At 39.0% G+C, this 16,377-nt stretch overlaps 4 protein-coding genes across 4 annotated transcripts; 1 reads left to right on the forward strand and 3 right to left on the reverse strand.

Moving 5' to 3' along the window:
* Positions 1-765: 765 nt before the first annotated feature.
* Positions 766-2,959, forward strand: ASPGB1 (N-terminal nucleophile aminohydrolases (Ntn hydrolases) superfamily protein). Its single transcript, XM_008222053.3, has 4 exons — positions 766-1,071; positions 1,456-1,689; positions 2,027-2,113; positions 2,218-2,959. Exons 1-4 carry the CDS (start codon positions 910-912, stop codon positions 2,713-2,715), a joined length of 981 nt encoding a protein of 326 aa, XP_008220275.1. The 5' UTR covers positions 766-909; the 3' UTR covers positions 2,716-2,959.
* Positions 2,960-7,379: 4,420 nt separating this feature from the next.
* Positions 7,380-8,787, reverse strand: LOC103320448 (putative carbohydrate esterase At4g34215). The gene is made up of 2 exons (XM_008222130.3): positions 7,951-8,787; positions 7,380-7,707 (listed from the first exon to the last, which is right to left on the reverse strand). Exons 1-2 carry the CDS (start codon positions 8,539-8,541, stop codon positions 7,504-7,506), a joined length of 795 nt encoding a protein of 264 aa, XP_008220352.3. The 5' UTR covers positions 8,542-8,787; the 3' UTR covers positions 7,380-7,503.
* A 674-nt stretch (positions 8,788-9,461) lies between these two features.
* On the reverse strand, positions 9,462-11,294 carry LOC103320377 (putative carbohydrate esterase At4g34215). Its single transcript, XM_008222054.3, has 2 exons — positions 10,421-11,294; positions 9,462-9,877 (listed from the first exon to the last, which is right to left on the reverse strand). The coding sequence occupies exons 1-2, from the start codon at positions 11,060-11,062 to the stop codon at positions 9,584-9,586; spliced, it is 936 nt and encodes a 311-aa protein (XP_008220276.2). The 5' UTR covers positions 11,063-11,294; the 3' UTR covers positions 9,462-9,583.
* A 2,097-nt stretch (positions 11,295-13,391) lies between these two features.
* On the reverse strand, positions 13,392-14,278 carry LOC148919616 (uncharacterized). The gene is made up of 2 exons (XM_089044401.1): positions 14,026-14,278; positions 13,392-13,879 (listed from the first exon to the last, which is right to left on the reverse strand). Exons 1-2 carry the CDS (start codon positions 14,276-14,278, stop codon positions 13,392-13,394), a joined length of 741 nt encoding a protein of 246 aa, XP_088900527.1.
* Positions 14,279-16,377: the final 2,099 nt, after the last annotated feature.

Consider the following 16,377-nt stretch of genomic DNA (forward strand, 5'->3'; position numbering starts at 1 on the left):
ATGTAAGATTATGGGAAGAGCTCTTTGTATTTATTTGCACGATTGTCGGGGCTCAAATATGTTTTTCCTTATAATACAATAACTCCACCTGCAGGTGTTGCGTTGTTCATGACTAGGCCAAAGTACCCGATTAAGCTGCCGCTTAAGCCAGATTAGGGAAGTTGATGATTTTGAAATTCGTCAACTCATCAAAGCATATCGGTGAATTAAACCCTATATCACGATCTCTTATTTTATGGAATGAAATCTCACGACAAACCATCATTAGTAAATTATAGATACATAAAATTACTTTTAACAATCTTCCGGTAAATTTAACACATTTTGAAACATGTAAAAATTTACTCCATACTCGCTCGACTTTTACCTCTCGATCAACCCTACCTTTGCATGTTCAATATTTCTGATTCTAGTGACAATTAGTATAGTAAGTATTCTTGTTGTTTATAGTAAGGTTCAAAGAAAAAGTTTGGAGAGAAGATTGCTAGCATTCTCCTCTCAAAAATAAGACAAGAAAAGACGGCTTTTGAATGTGGGACAGACCAGGACCTCCCGCAACAAGTGGTGGGCAGAGGCACAGACACAAATGCGATGCAGGGAATCCTGATTTATTTATTTATCTCGGTTTTTGTAACAAAGAATCCTAATTTTCATTTTTGCAATTTTATTTTTTGGGCCCAACAGAAGATTCCCCACCTAATTTAATGAAATTTTAAGATCCGGGTTCAAAGGGCATTTGGAGTCCGCCAGCGCCTATATAAACCTCCCTCGGCCCCCTTCATACTCGCAGCCACAACATAGAGAGAAAGAGAGAGCTAGAGAGTGAAACAGAGAGACAGCAAAGCAAGTCCAGAAAGAGGACACAGAGAGAGCGAGAGACAGGCAGTCAGAGAGAGAGAGAGAGAGAAAATGGGCGGGTGGGCAATCGCTGTGCACGGCGGCGCTGGTGTGGATCCCAATCTCCCGATGGAGCGTCAGGAACAGGCCAAACAACTCCTCACTCGCTGCCTCAATCTTGGCATCTCTGCTCTTCGTTCCGATCTCGCCGCCATTGATGTTGTTGAGCTTGTTGTACGTCCCTCTCTCTCCACATTTCAATTCTCATCAAATCCCATACTTTTTTTTTTTTTTTTGCCATTCTTTAATCCGTTTGATTTTTAAAAAAAATCTCATTTCTTGTGTTTGCGTTATGGGTTTTCTCTGTAACCAAACATGTCCCGAGAATTCTCCCGGACATTTCCATTTATGTTTCCGAGTTTTTAGTTTTGTCTTAGTTTGCATGCTTACTTTGTCCACTCCTTATTTCACTCTGCTAGCTGGCGCTCAATCATGCATGCTGGACCTTTTTTATATTATTATTATTGTTATTGTTTTTGGTTTTTTATGTACCAGTGTACAGTTAACAAAGTATTGCAAAAATGGCATTTTACTGACTATTTTTGTTGTGTAACATAGGTGAGGGAATTGGAAACCGACCCCTTTTTCAACTCCGGCCGTGGATCGGCCCTCACTGAGAAAGGGACGGTGGAGATGGAAGCCAGCATCATGGATGGGCCCAAGAGACGATGCGGCGCCGTATCGGGCTTGACCACCGTTAAGAACCCGATCTCGCTGGCACGTCTCGTCATGGACAAATCCCCTCATTCCTACCTCGCCTTCTCCGGCGCCGAAGACTTCGCCCGGCAACAGGTTTGTATATTTACACACTTTGATCCCTATACTTATCAATACCAAATCGAAGAACCAAAGTCTTCTTTTGATTCTATAAAAAGTAAAAAATGAAAAAAAAATACTCCTGTCTTTTTCAGCAGGTGTAGGAATCTAGTGCGAAGATTCCACGTATTCTTTCCAGTGCCACACGTCTGTTAAAATAATTATTTTACTAGATCTCCTAACCCAACAATTTAATAATAATATTGGATGTAAAAAACAATTTAATAATAATATTACTATTATTTTTCTAGACAAAGATCTTCCTTTCTTTTTTCTCTGTGGAATCTTTATGGGACTTGGTGTCGCGTGTCAGGGAGTTGAGCTCGTGGAAAATGAATATTTCATCACTGAGGAAAATGTGGGCATGCTCAAGCTAGCAAAGGAAGCCAACACCATCTTGGTATCTATTTATCTTTTGATTAATCTTTCATTAAATTAATTTAATACTATGGTTGTGTGGTCCATCAGTGACACTAAACCACTCTTAATTTTGGTCACGTGCAGTTTGATTACAGGATCCCACTTGGAATGGAGAGTTGCAGCTCAGGTGTGGAGAGCCCGTTGCACATGAACGGGCTCCCCATTAGCGTGTATGCCCCCGAAACTGTCGGTTGCGTGGTGGTGGACAACCAGGGGCGCTGCGCTGCGGCCACGTCCACTGGTGGGCTCATGAACAAAATGACGGGCCGCATTGGCGACTCCCCCCTGATTGGTGCTGGCACGTATGCGGGTGACTTGTGCGGGGTCTCGTGCACGGGAGAGGGCGAGGCCATCATTCGCGGTACATTGGCGCGTGAGGTGGCAGCTGTGATGGAATACAAGGGCCTGGGCCTACAGGAGGCTGTGGACTTTGTGATCAAAGAGAGGCTTGATGATGGGAAGGCCGGGCTCATAGCAGTGTCCAACAAAGGGGAAGTGGCATGCGGGTTTAATTGTACTGGGATGTTTAGGGGCTGTGCAACTGAGGATGGGTTCATGGAGGTTGGGATTTGGGAGCAGTGAGGGACTTTGAAAGTGAAAAGATTTCTGGGTTGCTTTGGATACTGAAATAGTTGGTATCTAGGCTTCTCTTTCTGGATTTGCTTTGTTGTTGGTGGTGGCGTTCTGGATACTGCATTGCTTGTATCTGGAGAGGAGGCTCTCTACAATCAGGAAAGGCATGCCACATTAGGTGTAAGTTGTAGTTTAAGTGGGCCATGCACTTTACTGATAATCTTGAAATAAAAGCCCAAGGCATTTTCCTAAACTTTGATTTATTAGTTACTTTATTATTAACTTATTACCATCTTATATGTAATTTTATAAATGGTCGGCTACGGGGGCATATGCAAATTGGAATACACGAACTATTGAGCATTCATAAACAGCTAAAATGTAGCAATGACACTGAACTAAGATCCAACTTTACTTTTCGTCTTTCAGTTTTAAAAATTGTTATGGTCCTTCAATTAGATATCGTGTTGCATTATTGGTCTTTCTGTAAATTTTGTTTCATTTTTCTATTAAAATTAAAAGTAAATTGAGAAATTCATATTAAATATTAGAAATAATTTTTTCCCATCACCCCCACACAACGACTTGTGTGCTAGCATAACACCATAAATCACCAAAATACTCATCACCATTTATAAGGGGGGGTGGTGGTTAGGTACAAGTCTTATTTGCCCTTAAAATATGTAGCACATGCATGTCATTGGGTTAAAAAAATGGTGGTTGGATAGAAGTCTTATTCGTCTTTAAAATGTGTATCACATGTCGAGTGGTGTTAGGGACCATTTTTGCTATTTTTGGAGATTAAGGATGAAAAGTAAAGTCGGGTCTTAATTTAGAGACCATTGTTACATTTTAGTCTTTATAAACACATACACGTGTCTATGATTTTAAAACACCTTGCATCATTTTAACCGCTAATTCCATGGAGGCATTATTGAATTAAATGAAAAGGACTATTTGTTAAGATAATAAATTTGAATTCTTTGGGGCAATCTATGAGAAACAAGATTTGGTGATGGAAAGAAATGTGCATTATTTTTGGTAGGGTATCCAGAAAATTCTTGTTCTCACAAGTTGCCAAATGAATTCATCATCAACGCACAGAAGAAATTTTGAAAAGTTGTAGGGCTTTGTATTTGTCAAATTGTTAATAGTGATTTATCTTTTTCCAATTGTTTGATACCACAGCCTGGTAAAGCCAGAGGATCGGACCTGAAAGCGAGTTGACCTACTAAATTAAATGTTTTCCCTTTTATTCTCATGAAAAATGCAAAAGGAAAAAGGAAACAGCAGAAAAGCATATGAGTATGAAGTGAGTTGGCCCCATATTGATTGTGAAGATACTCCTCCATCCACGCATAAGTTCTGGACAACTTAGGATTGATTTTGACAGTGTCAGTAGGCCATAACTTGGCTGGATCTTTATTGGCCTTTATAAGAAGCTATTACTGTCCACATGCTCCCCCAACTACTTCTTCATACCCTCTGACGACGCCCGTACTTATTTCATAAGAGGTGAATGTGAATCAAGTCCGATGATTATCATCTCTTGAAAATCACATTTGGAAGCAGATTTTTTCAATATATAAGTGAATCTTGTTGATTTCTTTTGACTCAATACACTTTAACGATTAACAATTTGTCACTTTCAACTTATTTATCTAGCAACACACGAAGATTCAGTATTCATGTTAAGTATTAAAAGGTCGTGTTGATAACGAGTGTGTGACCTATTAAGAAAATAGATCATGTTCGTGTTAACCCACGTTAGTAACTTGTTAAGAAATTAAGTTATAATTATTATATTTTGAAGGTCTTGACTATGTAATTTCAACATTTTCTTTGCATTTTTCTTATATATGTTTGAATAATTAACTTATTTGTAAAATGCATTCTACTTATGTCGTTATTGAAAACCCAATTATTTATACTAATTAGAATCAGAGCCGGTCTTGGGATTCTAAGGCCGGGGCAAATTTTCTCAAGTGTGCCCTTTTATACAAATGAAACACAATTATTTTTTAAAAATATATTAAGTAATTAATTTTATCAAAATTAAAATAATTTACAAAAGATAAGGAATAACACTTTGGGGCCTCATTAAAACCTTATTTGGGAAAAACCCAATGGGAGCCCCAAACGAAAGAAAAGAGTACCCTGCATTGTAAACATTGCATTCAAAAACAAAAATCACACATTTGAGTCTACATGCTTCCTCCCCCAAATCTCCGTAAGCATTTCTTGATTTGAATCAATCTTCTCTTCATCCTCCACAATTAATCAAAGCAAACAATCATCACATTTACCTACAACTTCAACCACCCAAAAAAAAAAGAAAAAAACCTACCAAAAAAAAAAGCAAATAATAAAGAAACTTCCAAGCATAAAGAACAAGAATCTCATCCAAATTTTCTGTTGAATCAAATAAAAAGAAAAAAAAGTTAATAAAGATATGTATTACAAATTACAAATTACAAAATTTATACATCTATATCTATCTATAAAAAAAATTACATTCAAAGAAAAGCACTGTTCTAGCTTGTGGATGATTTATTTTCCAATTCAGTGTTGGAGAAGAGGAGAATCACAACAACAGAAAATTGCTTGTGTTATGAACTTCTGAGAAGGTCTGATACGTTAGCAAGGGTTTTTTGGGGGCTAAGAATGTCTGTTGATTTCCCCATGTTTTGTTTATTTTGTTTTATATTATATTATATAATTAATAAATGATTTTGCTTCCTCAATAAGTTTCTTGAGAATATAAAAAGTGATTGATTTGGCTTCCTCTTTGGTTCACGTACGGCTCCTTCTAGGCGGTTTGGCTTCTCTCTTTTATTTTTATATTTTATTTAGATACACATATACATGGGCTTGGAAAAAAAAATTTGGGCCACGAGTTGTAGCCTTGGTCGCCTTGGAACAAGGCCGGCTCTGATTAGAATTCTAAACATATGAAACAAGTCGTGCTGTGTTACTCATTAATCTTGTTGATCATGTTAATATTTGAATTATTTCACTTATTAACTTAACGGGTTGTGTTTGTATCAACTTATTAAGAAAGTGGGTTGCATCGGACACAAACCGGTGTACCTAGAAGAAGATGAGAAGGGGGGGCATATAAAGGTTTTGAATAAGCTTTGCAAATTAACTGTATATAGTGCATAAACAAGCCATATGAAAGAAGGCACATATGGTACTGAAGAGTTTAGTACAGTGCGCCCATCATCATGCAGTATAAGATGAATACTTGATGGAACTGTTGATAGTGGTTCTTCTGTTCTAGAAGGAGGGGGTGAGAGTTGTGATAAGTAAAGAGAAAATGGGAATTTAATGGTTGCCAATGCCATGTCAAAACATGTCCAAACTTCCTTTTGTTTTGTTTTTGCTTGTCCTTTGTCCCTTTTCTCCCTTTGGTTGTGGTGGAAGGAATTTAAACTTGAGAGGGACTCTAGGCTGTGTCCTGGCTCATGTCTAATTGTCTTTTATATTGGGCCAAATAAAAATGTCCAATCCTCTATCCTATTGGAATATGATGCTCTAAAGTGTAACCCAGGTGCTCCAAGAACACAATGTCTTCCCAAATGGTGGTGTTGTGTTGTACATTTCAGGTTAGTTTATGAAAGCCATTTTGACCAATTAAGGAAAAATTGAGTGCCTGGTTGGAAACATTCAAATCAAAACAGTCTTTATTCTCCATCCAAATTCCAATCCAAGAAGAACATGTTACATTAAGATAATGATATGATCAGATGGTCTCAGTCATTTAGTTGTCTTCTGATCTTTGGCACTGCCAGAAACTGCATCCTTGGCGGACTGAAAGGCATTTGAAACTGCAGCTGCTGCACTAGCAAGGACACCGCCTCCAGTCCCTGAATTGGCCCCATCTTTAGTCTCATGGACCACCTCCACCTCCTCCTTTGTGGGTTTTTTGTCTTCCCCCGCCGGTGATCGATAATCAACCGTGTCCACCACCTTGATTTCCACTCCACCTTGCTCCTTTTTCTCTTCAGTTACCTGCAAAACCCAACCTAATTAATCACAGAAAACTACAATGAATCCAAATACAAATAAAAAACATATGGCATAAAAGAAAACTATGGGTTAAATTTCTATACTTTCGGGGTACTCATGTTGCAAAATTCAGCTTTGACAGTTACAAGAAATGAAATCAGTGGGCAAAGGCACATACATATAGTTTAAGTTCGTCGACCTCAAGACTACCAGATGCTGACACGTGCCCTGTGAGCTGTCCGTTTTGTGTCCACGCATCTGAATCGTCTATCACAGTACAAGCATGTGAATTTGTGACGGTGGCTAATTCACCACAAGATTTTGTATATCGTTGAGCCAATGGCAATCTTACACCTGCTATATAATATGGGACCTTGATTCTTCTGCCGACGTTAACTTTCTGCTAATGGATAAATGAACTGAAAAGCCCATAACCATAAGAAGGAAGGGCCATTTTCCAAGGGCCACAAAGGTTCAAATAGGCCCAATAGGTCACTACTGATTTTATGGGAGCCAACCCAATAATTGTTTCTGGACACCCAAATTGTATTCACAAGCTACAACAAAAAATTTGTCGTCAAAGTTACAAGTGGTGGGGGGTTTCGAATCCAGAATTACTGGGGTGATGAGGGGAGTGCCTTAATCCACTTGCGCTACTATCGTCCTCAAACAAAAATAATAGTTGTATATTAGAAATAAATATTCTACAAATTAGGAACTGCAAATTTTAAGAAGTTTCTAACATGAGTACATTTCTCAAGAGTGTTACCATTTTGGCACATCAGATTACAGGTGATGCCCAAAAGAATTAAGAAAGGAACGAGCTAACTTGATCCCCAGGTGGACCTCAGATATGGCAGTGAGGTGGAGGTGATCTTCTTTCAGACGCAGGCCTTTTGCATCAACACATTTGACATTGCCTAACTTAACATCAAGCTGACCTTTCCTCACTACATCTACAAACTGCCCTTCTCCTGATGCCAATGCCACCTGCAATCCACAATCACCATGCATGTCACAACAATACATTTCCGCGATGATTTTGGCACTTCAAATCTTACCGAAAAGAAAAATTCTTGGCACAGGTATTATTTCCTGCATAAACTTTTTAAATAACTTGGTTTTTTTTTTTTGGGTAAAAAAACAAGAGCAAAGTGTAGGCTTGAGTTAGGACAGTTGGACATAGAAGCAGTTTACACTAAGAGAAAAAAAGACAGGGCAAATGATGCAAACCTGGATGACAGGAAGATTTGGATTCTTAAGATCACGACGCAGGTCCATAACAAGCCTTTCGAAATTCCCTTTATACCCCTCAGCGTCCACTCTGTTCACGGTGTCACTCTCTCCCTGGTACCACAAAACCGCTCTGATAACTCCACCTTCCCTGACTGACTCGGTGGCTCGTCTCACCAACTCGTTATACAACCGAGTCCCTCGAGCCCACTCACCGATTCTCGTCCCACCCACAGCGCAGGGAACCAGACCCAAGACCCCAAATCTTGAGCCCCTGGCTCTGAGAACCTCATTGGCAAAAGCCATGCCTGGCCCAACCCCACATGTCTTGCCCACATCGATGTCAGCATGGAGCGGCTCATGTGCTTGTTCCCATCCGAGTTGAGCACTGAGTCGGACGATTGACGATCTGGGCTGGCACTCGGGCGGGACATTGCCGTCCCATTTGCCTCCACTGATGACGCCTCCTCGTCCTGCCATGTTGCTCTGGCCTGCGAGGATGAAGATGTTCTTGCTGCCAGCACTAGCGCCTACATTGAATTGGGTTGCTAGCAACAGAGAAAATAGAGTAGCCAATAAAACCATGGCCATTTGCTATGTGGGTTTTGTCTCACTCTGCTGCTTGCTTACTCTGTGTGGACAGAGGCAGATTTCTTTTTCTTCATGCCTCGCACGGTAATTATTGCTCGTGCTGTCTTTCTTTTTTTGTGATTTTATATTGGGTCGCAGGTTCACGTGGAGTAAATGATGAAAATTTGAGCACAACTTTTCCAAATGGGGCGGTAATTACATTTGGCATGGCAGTGAAGCTCAAGTGATCACAACTTTTACCGAATGGAGAATGGCCGGCAACCAAAAAAACTAAAAAATAAAAAATAAAAAAAGGGAATGATGTGTGTAGTGTAATATCCCATATTTATTAACAAGCAATATTATGGTTTTGGTAATTTTCCGTATTATCAATTGATTTTAGGTTAAATATACTAATTTAATGATAAAAGGGTATATTAACTAATTTTAGCAGCTTGAATTAATATCTTAGGTGGGAAAGTGGACTGCAGAGTGTTGTTAGATTTTTTTGAACCCAAGCAACGATTTGATTAGCATTGCCGCTCATTAATTTCCTCCCAAATTCATGGTGTTTGACCAGATTGATGTTTATTCAACAACCGGTAGGTAGATTGTGACCCAAAAAGACAAAGCAAGAGTACGTGGATTGGGCTCTAAGATGAACTAGAAGGGCAATGAGAAAAGCTCATTTCAGCCTGTTAGGTGAGCTAAGCAGCTGCTCATCCTTGTTGCTTCTTGTCTCTTCTTAACATTCCAATGAAATCTGATTGATACACGTATGTATAAATAGGCCATCGCTTCCTACTTACTTCAAAAAATCTGTCATAATCTTGATCTAGCCCTTCCTTAGACTCGGGTCTGGTTCCATTATAATTAGGAATATGCTATCGTGAATTGCGCGTGGAAATTATTGAGCGTGGCATGTGCATGACTCTTATCACTAATGCTATCACATCTCCAAAAATTGATATATATGGCATGGAATTACAGGGCACTAGTTTGGCCTTTACCCTAAAGCCAAACAATTTGAATTTTGGACCCTACGAAGGAAGGAACTAACAAGTTAGCTTATGATTATGCTAAAACATTTCAGAAGCAGAAAAATTACCAAATTGGAAACAAAATTACAGAGTGCATCACTGGTACCGGCAGTGGAGGAGCTTGGCAGAAATTGAAGATATGCAGCAGCCAGCATTTGGCCAAGCCGAACCTGGGCTGGGGTGGTGAGGTGCAAGCCATCAGTTTCCAATGGCAAACCCTTGGCGTCAACGGTTCGCACGTTTAGAAAGTCAACTCCCAGTTGGGCTTCCCTTACTGTCTCTATGAAAGCTGCTTCTTCCCCAGATGCTAGAGCCACCTACATATATGTCACAAAAATGAACGATATTATTTGATTTCATAAAACCAATGCTTGCTAGCTAGGTTTCATGCATGCAGATAGCTATAACTTGTAATTGAATATTTTGTTTCATAAAACCAATGCTTGCCTAACCTATGCTCAATTCTTTCTGTCCATTTCAATTCTGCTTGGAAATGCTTTGATTTGAAATAACTACTAAAATTATATATAAAAAGTAGACAGTTTAGATCATTGAAATACAATGCGTAGTGGGCTGTACAAGGATGTCCTCAAATATGTATGCATATTTATCACATTAAGAATACCAAGTTGTACTAGGTTTTCATAGGAATGGTCCAAATTGAATATACCTTACCTACTGCGGACATAAGAAGGAAGCATATAAAATTAATAAATTATTTAAATTTTGTTTCAAGTACCAAATGGCATGTGATATGAAGCTTTTTGATCCAAGATTGAAACTAAAGATCGAAAACCCAAGTAACATAATTTTTAGATAAGAAAAGGAATGAATAAAATTAAGTAATTAATTAATGGTACCTGGATTATTGGGAGAGCTGGAGATTGCAGATCCAAGCGGACGTCCCCAAAGAAAGTTTCCACTCTGTTTTTGTAAGACTTGGCGTCTTCTCTGTTAGCCGTATCGCTCTCACCCTGATACCAGAGCAGTGCTCTGATCGTACCGCCATTGTTCAACGCAGCCTTGGCTCTCCTGATCATCTGATTGTACAAGAAAGAACCACGTGCCCACCGGGTTATGTTGGTCCCACCCACTGCACAGGGCACTAAACCAATCACGCCACTGGCGCCAGAGCGGTTAGCCACCAAGATCGCCTTGGCAAAGGCCATGCCGGGTCCAATCCCATTGGTCTTTTTCGCATCGATGTCGGCGTGGAGAGGCTCACGTGCCTCGACCCACGTGAGGTCAGCGCTGAGCCGGAGGATGGACGGGTTGGGCCGGCACTCTGGCGGAACGACGCCGTCCCAGGTGGCGATGCCTGTGACAGTGTCGTTTACAACGCCCCCCCGTCCCGCCATGTTGCTCTGCCCGGCCAGAATGAATATGTTTTTCGTGCCTCGCTCTGTTTTTTGTTGTTGTGGTTGGTGTGGGTGGGTAGTTGGTTGAGATGCCGAGCAGGCTTGGGCCACAAGGGAGAAGAAGAGCAAGGCGAAAAGCAGCATCGTGGGGACAGAGTGGTGTGGTGTGGGCTCTCTCTCTCTCTCTCTCAAAAATTGGAAGCTCCTCCTATTTTTGAAAGCAAAAGGCTTTGCTTCTGATATGGGATTTTGTTAGCTAAGGTCATATGATTCTTCATTGGAGGAAGGAATCTTACTCCACATCAAATAAACCTTTCTTCTCTTAATTATTTTTAAATCTCAACTCCCGATTAAAGAAACACAAAAATAAATGGATCATTGAATTTGGAACTTGAGCTGACCCGAAGCCTGCGCAAGGTCTAAGTCAATGCTCAAATAATGCCTAGCCAGAATGATGCCGCCCTGTTCAACAACTAAAGGCCATTTCCAGCAGCCCCCTCGGGCTGGGGCAAGTGCTGGCCCCAAGGCGGAGGGAGCCCGAGTGCGCGGCTGACGTCATCGCTGATGCCAGCGTGACGTCAACACGCGGTTTAAAAAAATTACCATTGGCGCGTGCACACGCCGACGTTAAAAATTCAAAATCGCGCGTCAGCTTTTGCACCCAACGAATATGTGCGACGTGGCAAACCTCTCATCCTTCCAATTTCGCCTTGTCAGCCAATCCTACGGTCTGGAATTTTTCCAGGCAAAAAATGATGAAAAAAAATCATAAATTTTTTTAAAAAAATCCCAAAAAATACTGACTTTTTTTCTATAAATACCAACACCTACTCTTCAGTTTTAACAACAAATTCTCATACATCTTCTCCTTCTCCAACTATTATTCACTTTCTATTCAATATTTTCTTCACTTTTTACTCTAAATTGTTTTCATTTTCAAGTTTAATTTTTCTCTATCATAATGGCTTTTTCTCAAGAAACCGGAGGGGCATGGAGCATCATGGAAGATGTCTTGTTGTGTGAGTGTTGGGTCCAAATTAGTCATGATCCCATATCGGGTAATGAGATGAAATTCAATCAAATATGGAAATAAATTCTTCACGAATTTGTTGAAAGATCGGGTTCCACCCGTATGGAAAGCGCATTGTCAAGTCGGTAAAACTTCTCAACAAAGAGTTGGGGAAATGGAGAGATGCCCTCACAAAAGCGATGAATAACCATGCAAGCGAGGAAATCTAAGCAATGAGGTAAATTATTTGTATTTTTCATTTTATTAATTTTAATGTCCTATTAATTTTAATTTTAATGTTTCTTGTAATTGGTATATTTTGTTAATATTTCTTATATTTCCATATGTATTTAAATGTTTCTTGCAATTTTTATATTTTGTTATTATTTATTGTATTTCTAATATTTATATAAATGGTTGTTGCATTCTCTATATTTTGTTAATATTTCTTGTATTTCCATATTTATTTGAATGTTTCTTGCATTCTCTATATTTTGTTAATATTTCTTGGATTTTCATTCATATGTTTATCTTTTTTGCATTACTAATATTTTTTTTAAGTTCCTTGTTTATTCAATTTTTTTATATAGATTGTGCAAGCTCAAATGTGGTATGGTGCTACTGGACAAGGGAAAAAAAATTTCAACCATACCCAATGTTGGGAGGTGGTGAAGCATTATAAGAGATTTAGTATTATTCCAACGGCTCCAACGGTGGTGTTAAACGAGACGCCACTCCATGATTCACAAGCTTCGGATTCGCCTATGAAATCCCCTATGAGTGAAGACTCACCCATTCAAAGGGAGCCGAGACCTATTGGGAGGAAGGCGGCGAAGGCAAAGCGAGGAATTAATTCTACGAGTAATACCTCTAAATTTTTGAAGGAAATTGCAAGGCAAAGCGCCTTGAGAATTGAAATAAACAAGAAAGTCCAAGAAGATGATAGGGCAATGGCAATAGAATTTGCTAAAGAAAGGGAGTATGTACGCAAAGAAAGGGAGTATCAACGCAAAGAAAATGAAGAAAAGAATGATCGGGAAACCATGGCCATGGATACAAGCCACATGTCTCCTGAAACAAAACAATATTGGAAGCTAGAACGAAAGGCTATTATGAGACGAAGACTTTTTCGTGATGCCTAGCAATACGGATTGGTTAAATGATGAAAACCCTTAAGTTAGTTTGCTTGCCTTTTCATTTCATTGTATTTTAATGTTTTGTTTTAAAAATTAGTTGGAATTCATGTATTTTATTGTATTAGTAGTATTGGTTTTCTTTGAGTTACCAAAGAAACTATTAAATAAAATTCCTTTTTATTCAAAACATTCAATACATAAAAAAACTAACCACAACCAACATTAAAAATATAAAAACAAACAAACCACAACTAAAGCATAAAAAAACCAAACATAACTAAACATAAAACATAAACATTAAAATCTTAAAAATGTTCTTCACTTCACTTCATTCACCGTCATTGCCTTTCACCACCCATAAATGCTCCATTAAGTCAACTTGACGGCGTTCATGAATATACGAAGATTGCATCTCTGTATATCGATCAATCATATGGTTCATGAAAAGACCATCTCTAACCAACGGTTCATGCTCCACTGGTCCTCCATTTGGCCCTATTGGTTTTTCATAAATTCGGGTCAAGGCAGTGTTCATGGGATCGGGTTCGTACACCTCTTCAGCTTCGTAATCATACTCATCCTCCACAATCATGATATGAAGGATGATGCATGTCATCATGATGCTCCTCAACACCTCCTCATCAAACATACGCGCCGCACCCTTAATGATCGCCCACCGAGCTTGGAGGATACTAAAGCACCTCTCCACATCCTTTCTATAACCCTCTTGATATGTAGCAAATAATTTTTGCTTCTGGGTTCGGGGATGCGGAAGTGATTTCACAAATGTTGTCCATCTTGGGTAGATCCCGTTAGCTAGATAATACCCAGTTTGGTAGATGGTATTATTGACTTTATATGTAATTTTTGGGGCTTCTCCTCTCAGAACATCATTGAACACCGAGATTGACCAGACGTTCAAGTCATTTTGAAATCCAAAGAACTCGAAAAGGCGTGCGGACCCATGTATCGAAACCGCAATGGCTTCAAGGATGATGCTTTTTGGCCATTTCGATTTCCGTAATCACCCTGCCAAGTAGTTGGGCAATTCTTCCATTGCTGCATGCGATCGATGCTACCAATCATTCCCGAAATCCTCTCGTTCGGCTTTAAGTCGTTGCAGTCCCGGCGTGGATCGCCAGGTAGTCTTTGGTGTCTGAGTTTCGATCGCATCACAAAATCTAACCAAACTCTCCCAAGCAGTGGACTTCCCATCCGCAATCTCATCCACCGATCAGAAATACACTATATGCCAACATTCGATATAACAGTTGTAAACTTTTGTTCGGGAAGCATTCCCAAAACACCAGCACAATTTCTCTTTTGAACAAAGTATTCATCATAATTGCAAATATCATGCATGATTTTATTGAACAAATGTTGTTGCATTCTATACCTCCCTCGAAAATGAACATCAGAGTACAGAGATGTTGGGATAAAATAATCTTTCATAAGATTCTTACCCCGAGAATGCCTATATCTGTCAACATTTGGGGCACGACCTTCATGTGAACCACGACTACTCTGGTTTTCTTCATCAAGTATGGCCACAACCATGACAAGTTGTTGATCTAGATCTCTCTGCGCTTTTTGCTTGCAGCTCGTCTACGCCTTCTTTCTCTTATTTCTCGCTTTGCCTCTCCAAGACCTCCTCCATGTCTGACATTGTGAATGGAAGATGAAATATGAAATCTAAAATCTGAGAAATGAAATTTTTAAGAAGATGTAGTGTGAGAGGTTTGTGAGCTGAGCTTTGTTTTATAGAAAAATTTAGGTCGATAGACATGACACGTGACACAAGTTGATAGGATGAAAATCTTATCCGAAATTTGGAATTCAAATGAAATGTATATGAAATGTGAAATTCAAATGAAAAGTTGAAATTCAAATGAAATTTATTTGAAATTTGAAATTCAGATAACACGTTGCGCAATTTTATAGGGTGAAAATCTTATCCAAATTTGAAACTCGGATGAAATTTATCTGAAATTGAAATTCAGATGAAATTTATCTAAAATTAAAATTCAAATGAAAAGTTGAAATTCAAATGAAATTTATCTGAAATTTGAAATTCAGATGAAATTTATCTAAAATTCAAATTCAAATGAAAAGTTGAAATTCAAATGAAATTTATTTGAAATTTGAAATTCAGATGAAATTGAAAATTTTGAAATTTATCTGAAATTTGAAACCGAAAATCTTATATGAAAATCTTATCCGAATATTTTATCAGAAAATCTCATCCGAAAATATTATCCAAATTAATTGTTTAGGTAAACAAATTTGTGAAAAAAAAACAAAAATTGAATAGTACTTCCTTGCCATGGCAATCTGGAAGTCTTACTTTTTGCAAGATACACTATTTTAAGTGAATAGTGTCAGCCTTTCTCATGGCAACATTCTCACTACTGGAAGTGCCCGAAGCGTAATGGTAACACTGTTGAATGACAACTTAGCAGCATTTAGGAACATTTATCCCTTCTTCGCTTGCTGGGTCTGGGTGTGACCCCATTTGGGTCGGGCTTTGGCCCAGCCAAAAAAAACTTCTCCTGGATGTGTGGGCTCATTTGAGGTGAAGCATGACTAGGCCCATGCACTTGTTTCCATCGAACAAAACTTTATGTTGACTTACCTACTCAGGCGAAATCATTAATTTGTGACAAAATCCAGCTCTACAACTACAAGGGCCTGGATATAGCAATTAACCATCAAAGCAAAGGAACCTGAGGAGCGACGAGGGTTCTACATCATTTGTTAGGGTATATGTTTATCGAAGAAGACCCTGAAGTTCACAGTGCATGCATTACTTTTCTCACCACTTACAAGTTGTTTATATCCCGCAAATTAATACAACCCTATCACCGCCGACAGATTCAATTCGTACATAGAGAGAGGCACTTGTGGAAGATCCAGCCGTTGGATTGTTAGACAAATATGAGTGCTACAAATACAATGGTGAGGACATAACAGAAAAAATGAGTCTGCCCTTGAATCGCTGCTTAAAAATGGCATCCAACACATTAAGAGACAATACATGTGAGCTTGCTCAAGGCCAAACACCAAGAATCCAAAACCATCCAACGCCTAAAAACACAAGTGGGATATAATATCCATCAACTTGATGTGACGACTGTACGTATGTATATGAAAATAGTGGAGAAGATCGAATTAACCCAAATAACTATATCATGGAAGGAGGTTAATCAATAAAAAACAATGTGTTCTTCCAAAATGTACAGTTAAAGATCCGTATCCTCTAACATATGGGTACGGCAAAAATAAACATGTTGTGATTCGAAATCGCTGTTATATAA

This window comes from Prunus mume, linkage group LG2 (genome assembly GCF_029339155.1).
Source record: "Prunus mume cultivar Tortuosa linkage group LG2, ASM2933915v1, whole genome shotgun sequence".
Classification (NCBI taxonomy): domain Eukaryota; kingdom Viridiplantae; phylum Streptophyta; class Magnoliopsida; order Rosales; family Rosaceae; genus Prunus; species Prunus mume.

What these genes read in the sequence shown, in the direction of transcription:
- ASPGB1 (XM_008222053.3), top strand. Translation starts at nt 910, where the DNA reads ATGGGCGGGTGGGCAATCGCTGTGCACGGCGGCGCTGGTGTGGATCCC. An exon ending in TTGATGTTGTTGAGCTTGTT is followed by an intron (nt 1,072 to 1,455) that starts GTACGTCCCTCT and finishes TGTGTAACATAG; the next exon opens with GTGAGGGAATTGGAAACCGA. An exon ending in AGGAAGCCAACACCATCTTG is followed by an intron (nt 2,114 to 2,217) that starts GTATCTATTTAT and finishes GGTCACGTGCAG; the next exon opens with TTTGATTACAGGATCCCACT.
- LOC103320448 (XM_008222130.3), bottom strand. Translation starts at nt 8,541, where the DNA reads ATGGCCATGGTTTTATTGGCTACTCTATTTTCTCTGTTGCTAGCAACC. An exon ending in CAAATCTTCCTGTCATCCAG is followed by an intron (nt 7,708 to 7,950) that starts GTTTGCATCATT and finishes TGTGGATTGCAG; the next exon opens with GTGGCATTGGCATCAGGAGA.
- LOC103320377 (XM_008222054.3), bottom strand. Translation starts at nt 11,062, where the DNA reads ATGCTGCTTTTCGCCTTGCTCTTCTTCTCCCTTGTGGCCCAAGCCTGC. An exon ending in CAGCTCTCCCAATAATCCAG is followed by an intron (nt 9,878 to 10,420) that starts GTACCATTAATT and finishes ACATATATGTAG; the next exon opens with GTGGCTCTAGCATCTGGGGA.
- LOC148919616 (XM_089044401.1), bottom strand. Translation starts at nt 14,278, where the DNA reads ATGGGAAGTCCACTGCTTGGGAGAGTTTGGTTAGATTTTGTGATGCGA. An exon ending in ATTGCGGTTTCGATACATGG is followed by an intron (nt 13,880 to 14,025) that starts GTCCGCACGCCT and finishes GGTATTATCTAG; the next exon opens with CTAACGGGATCTACCCAAGA.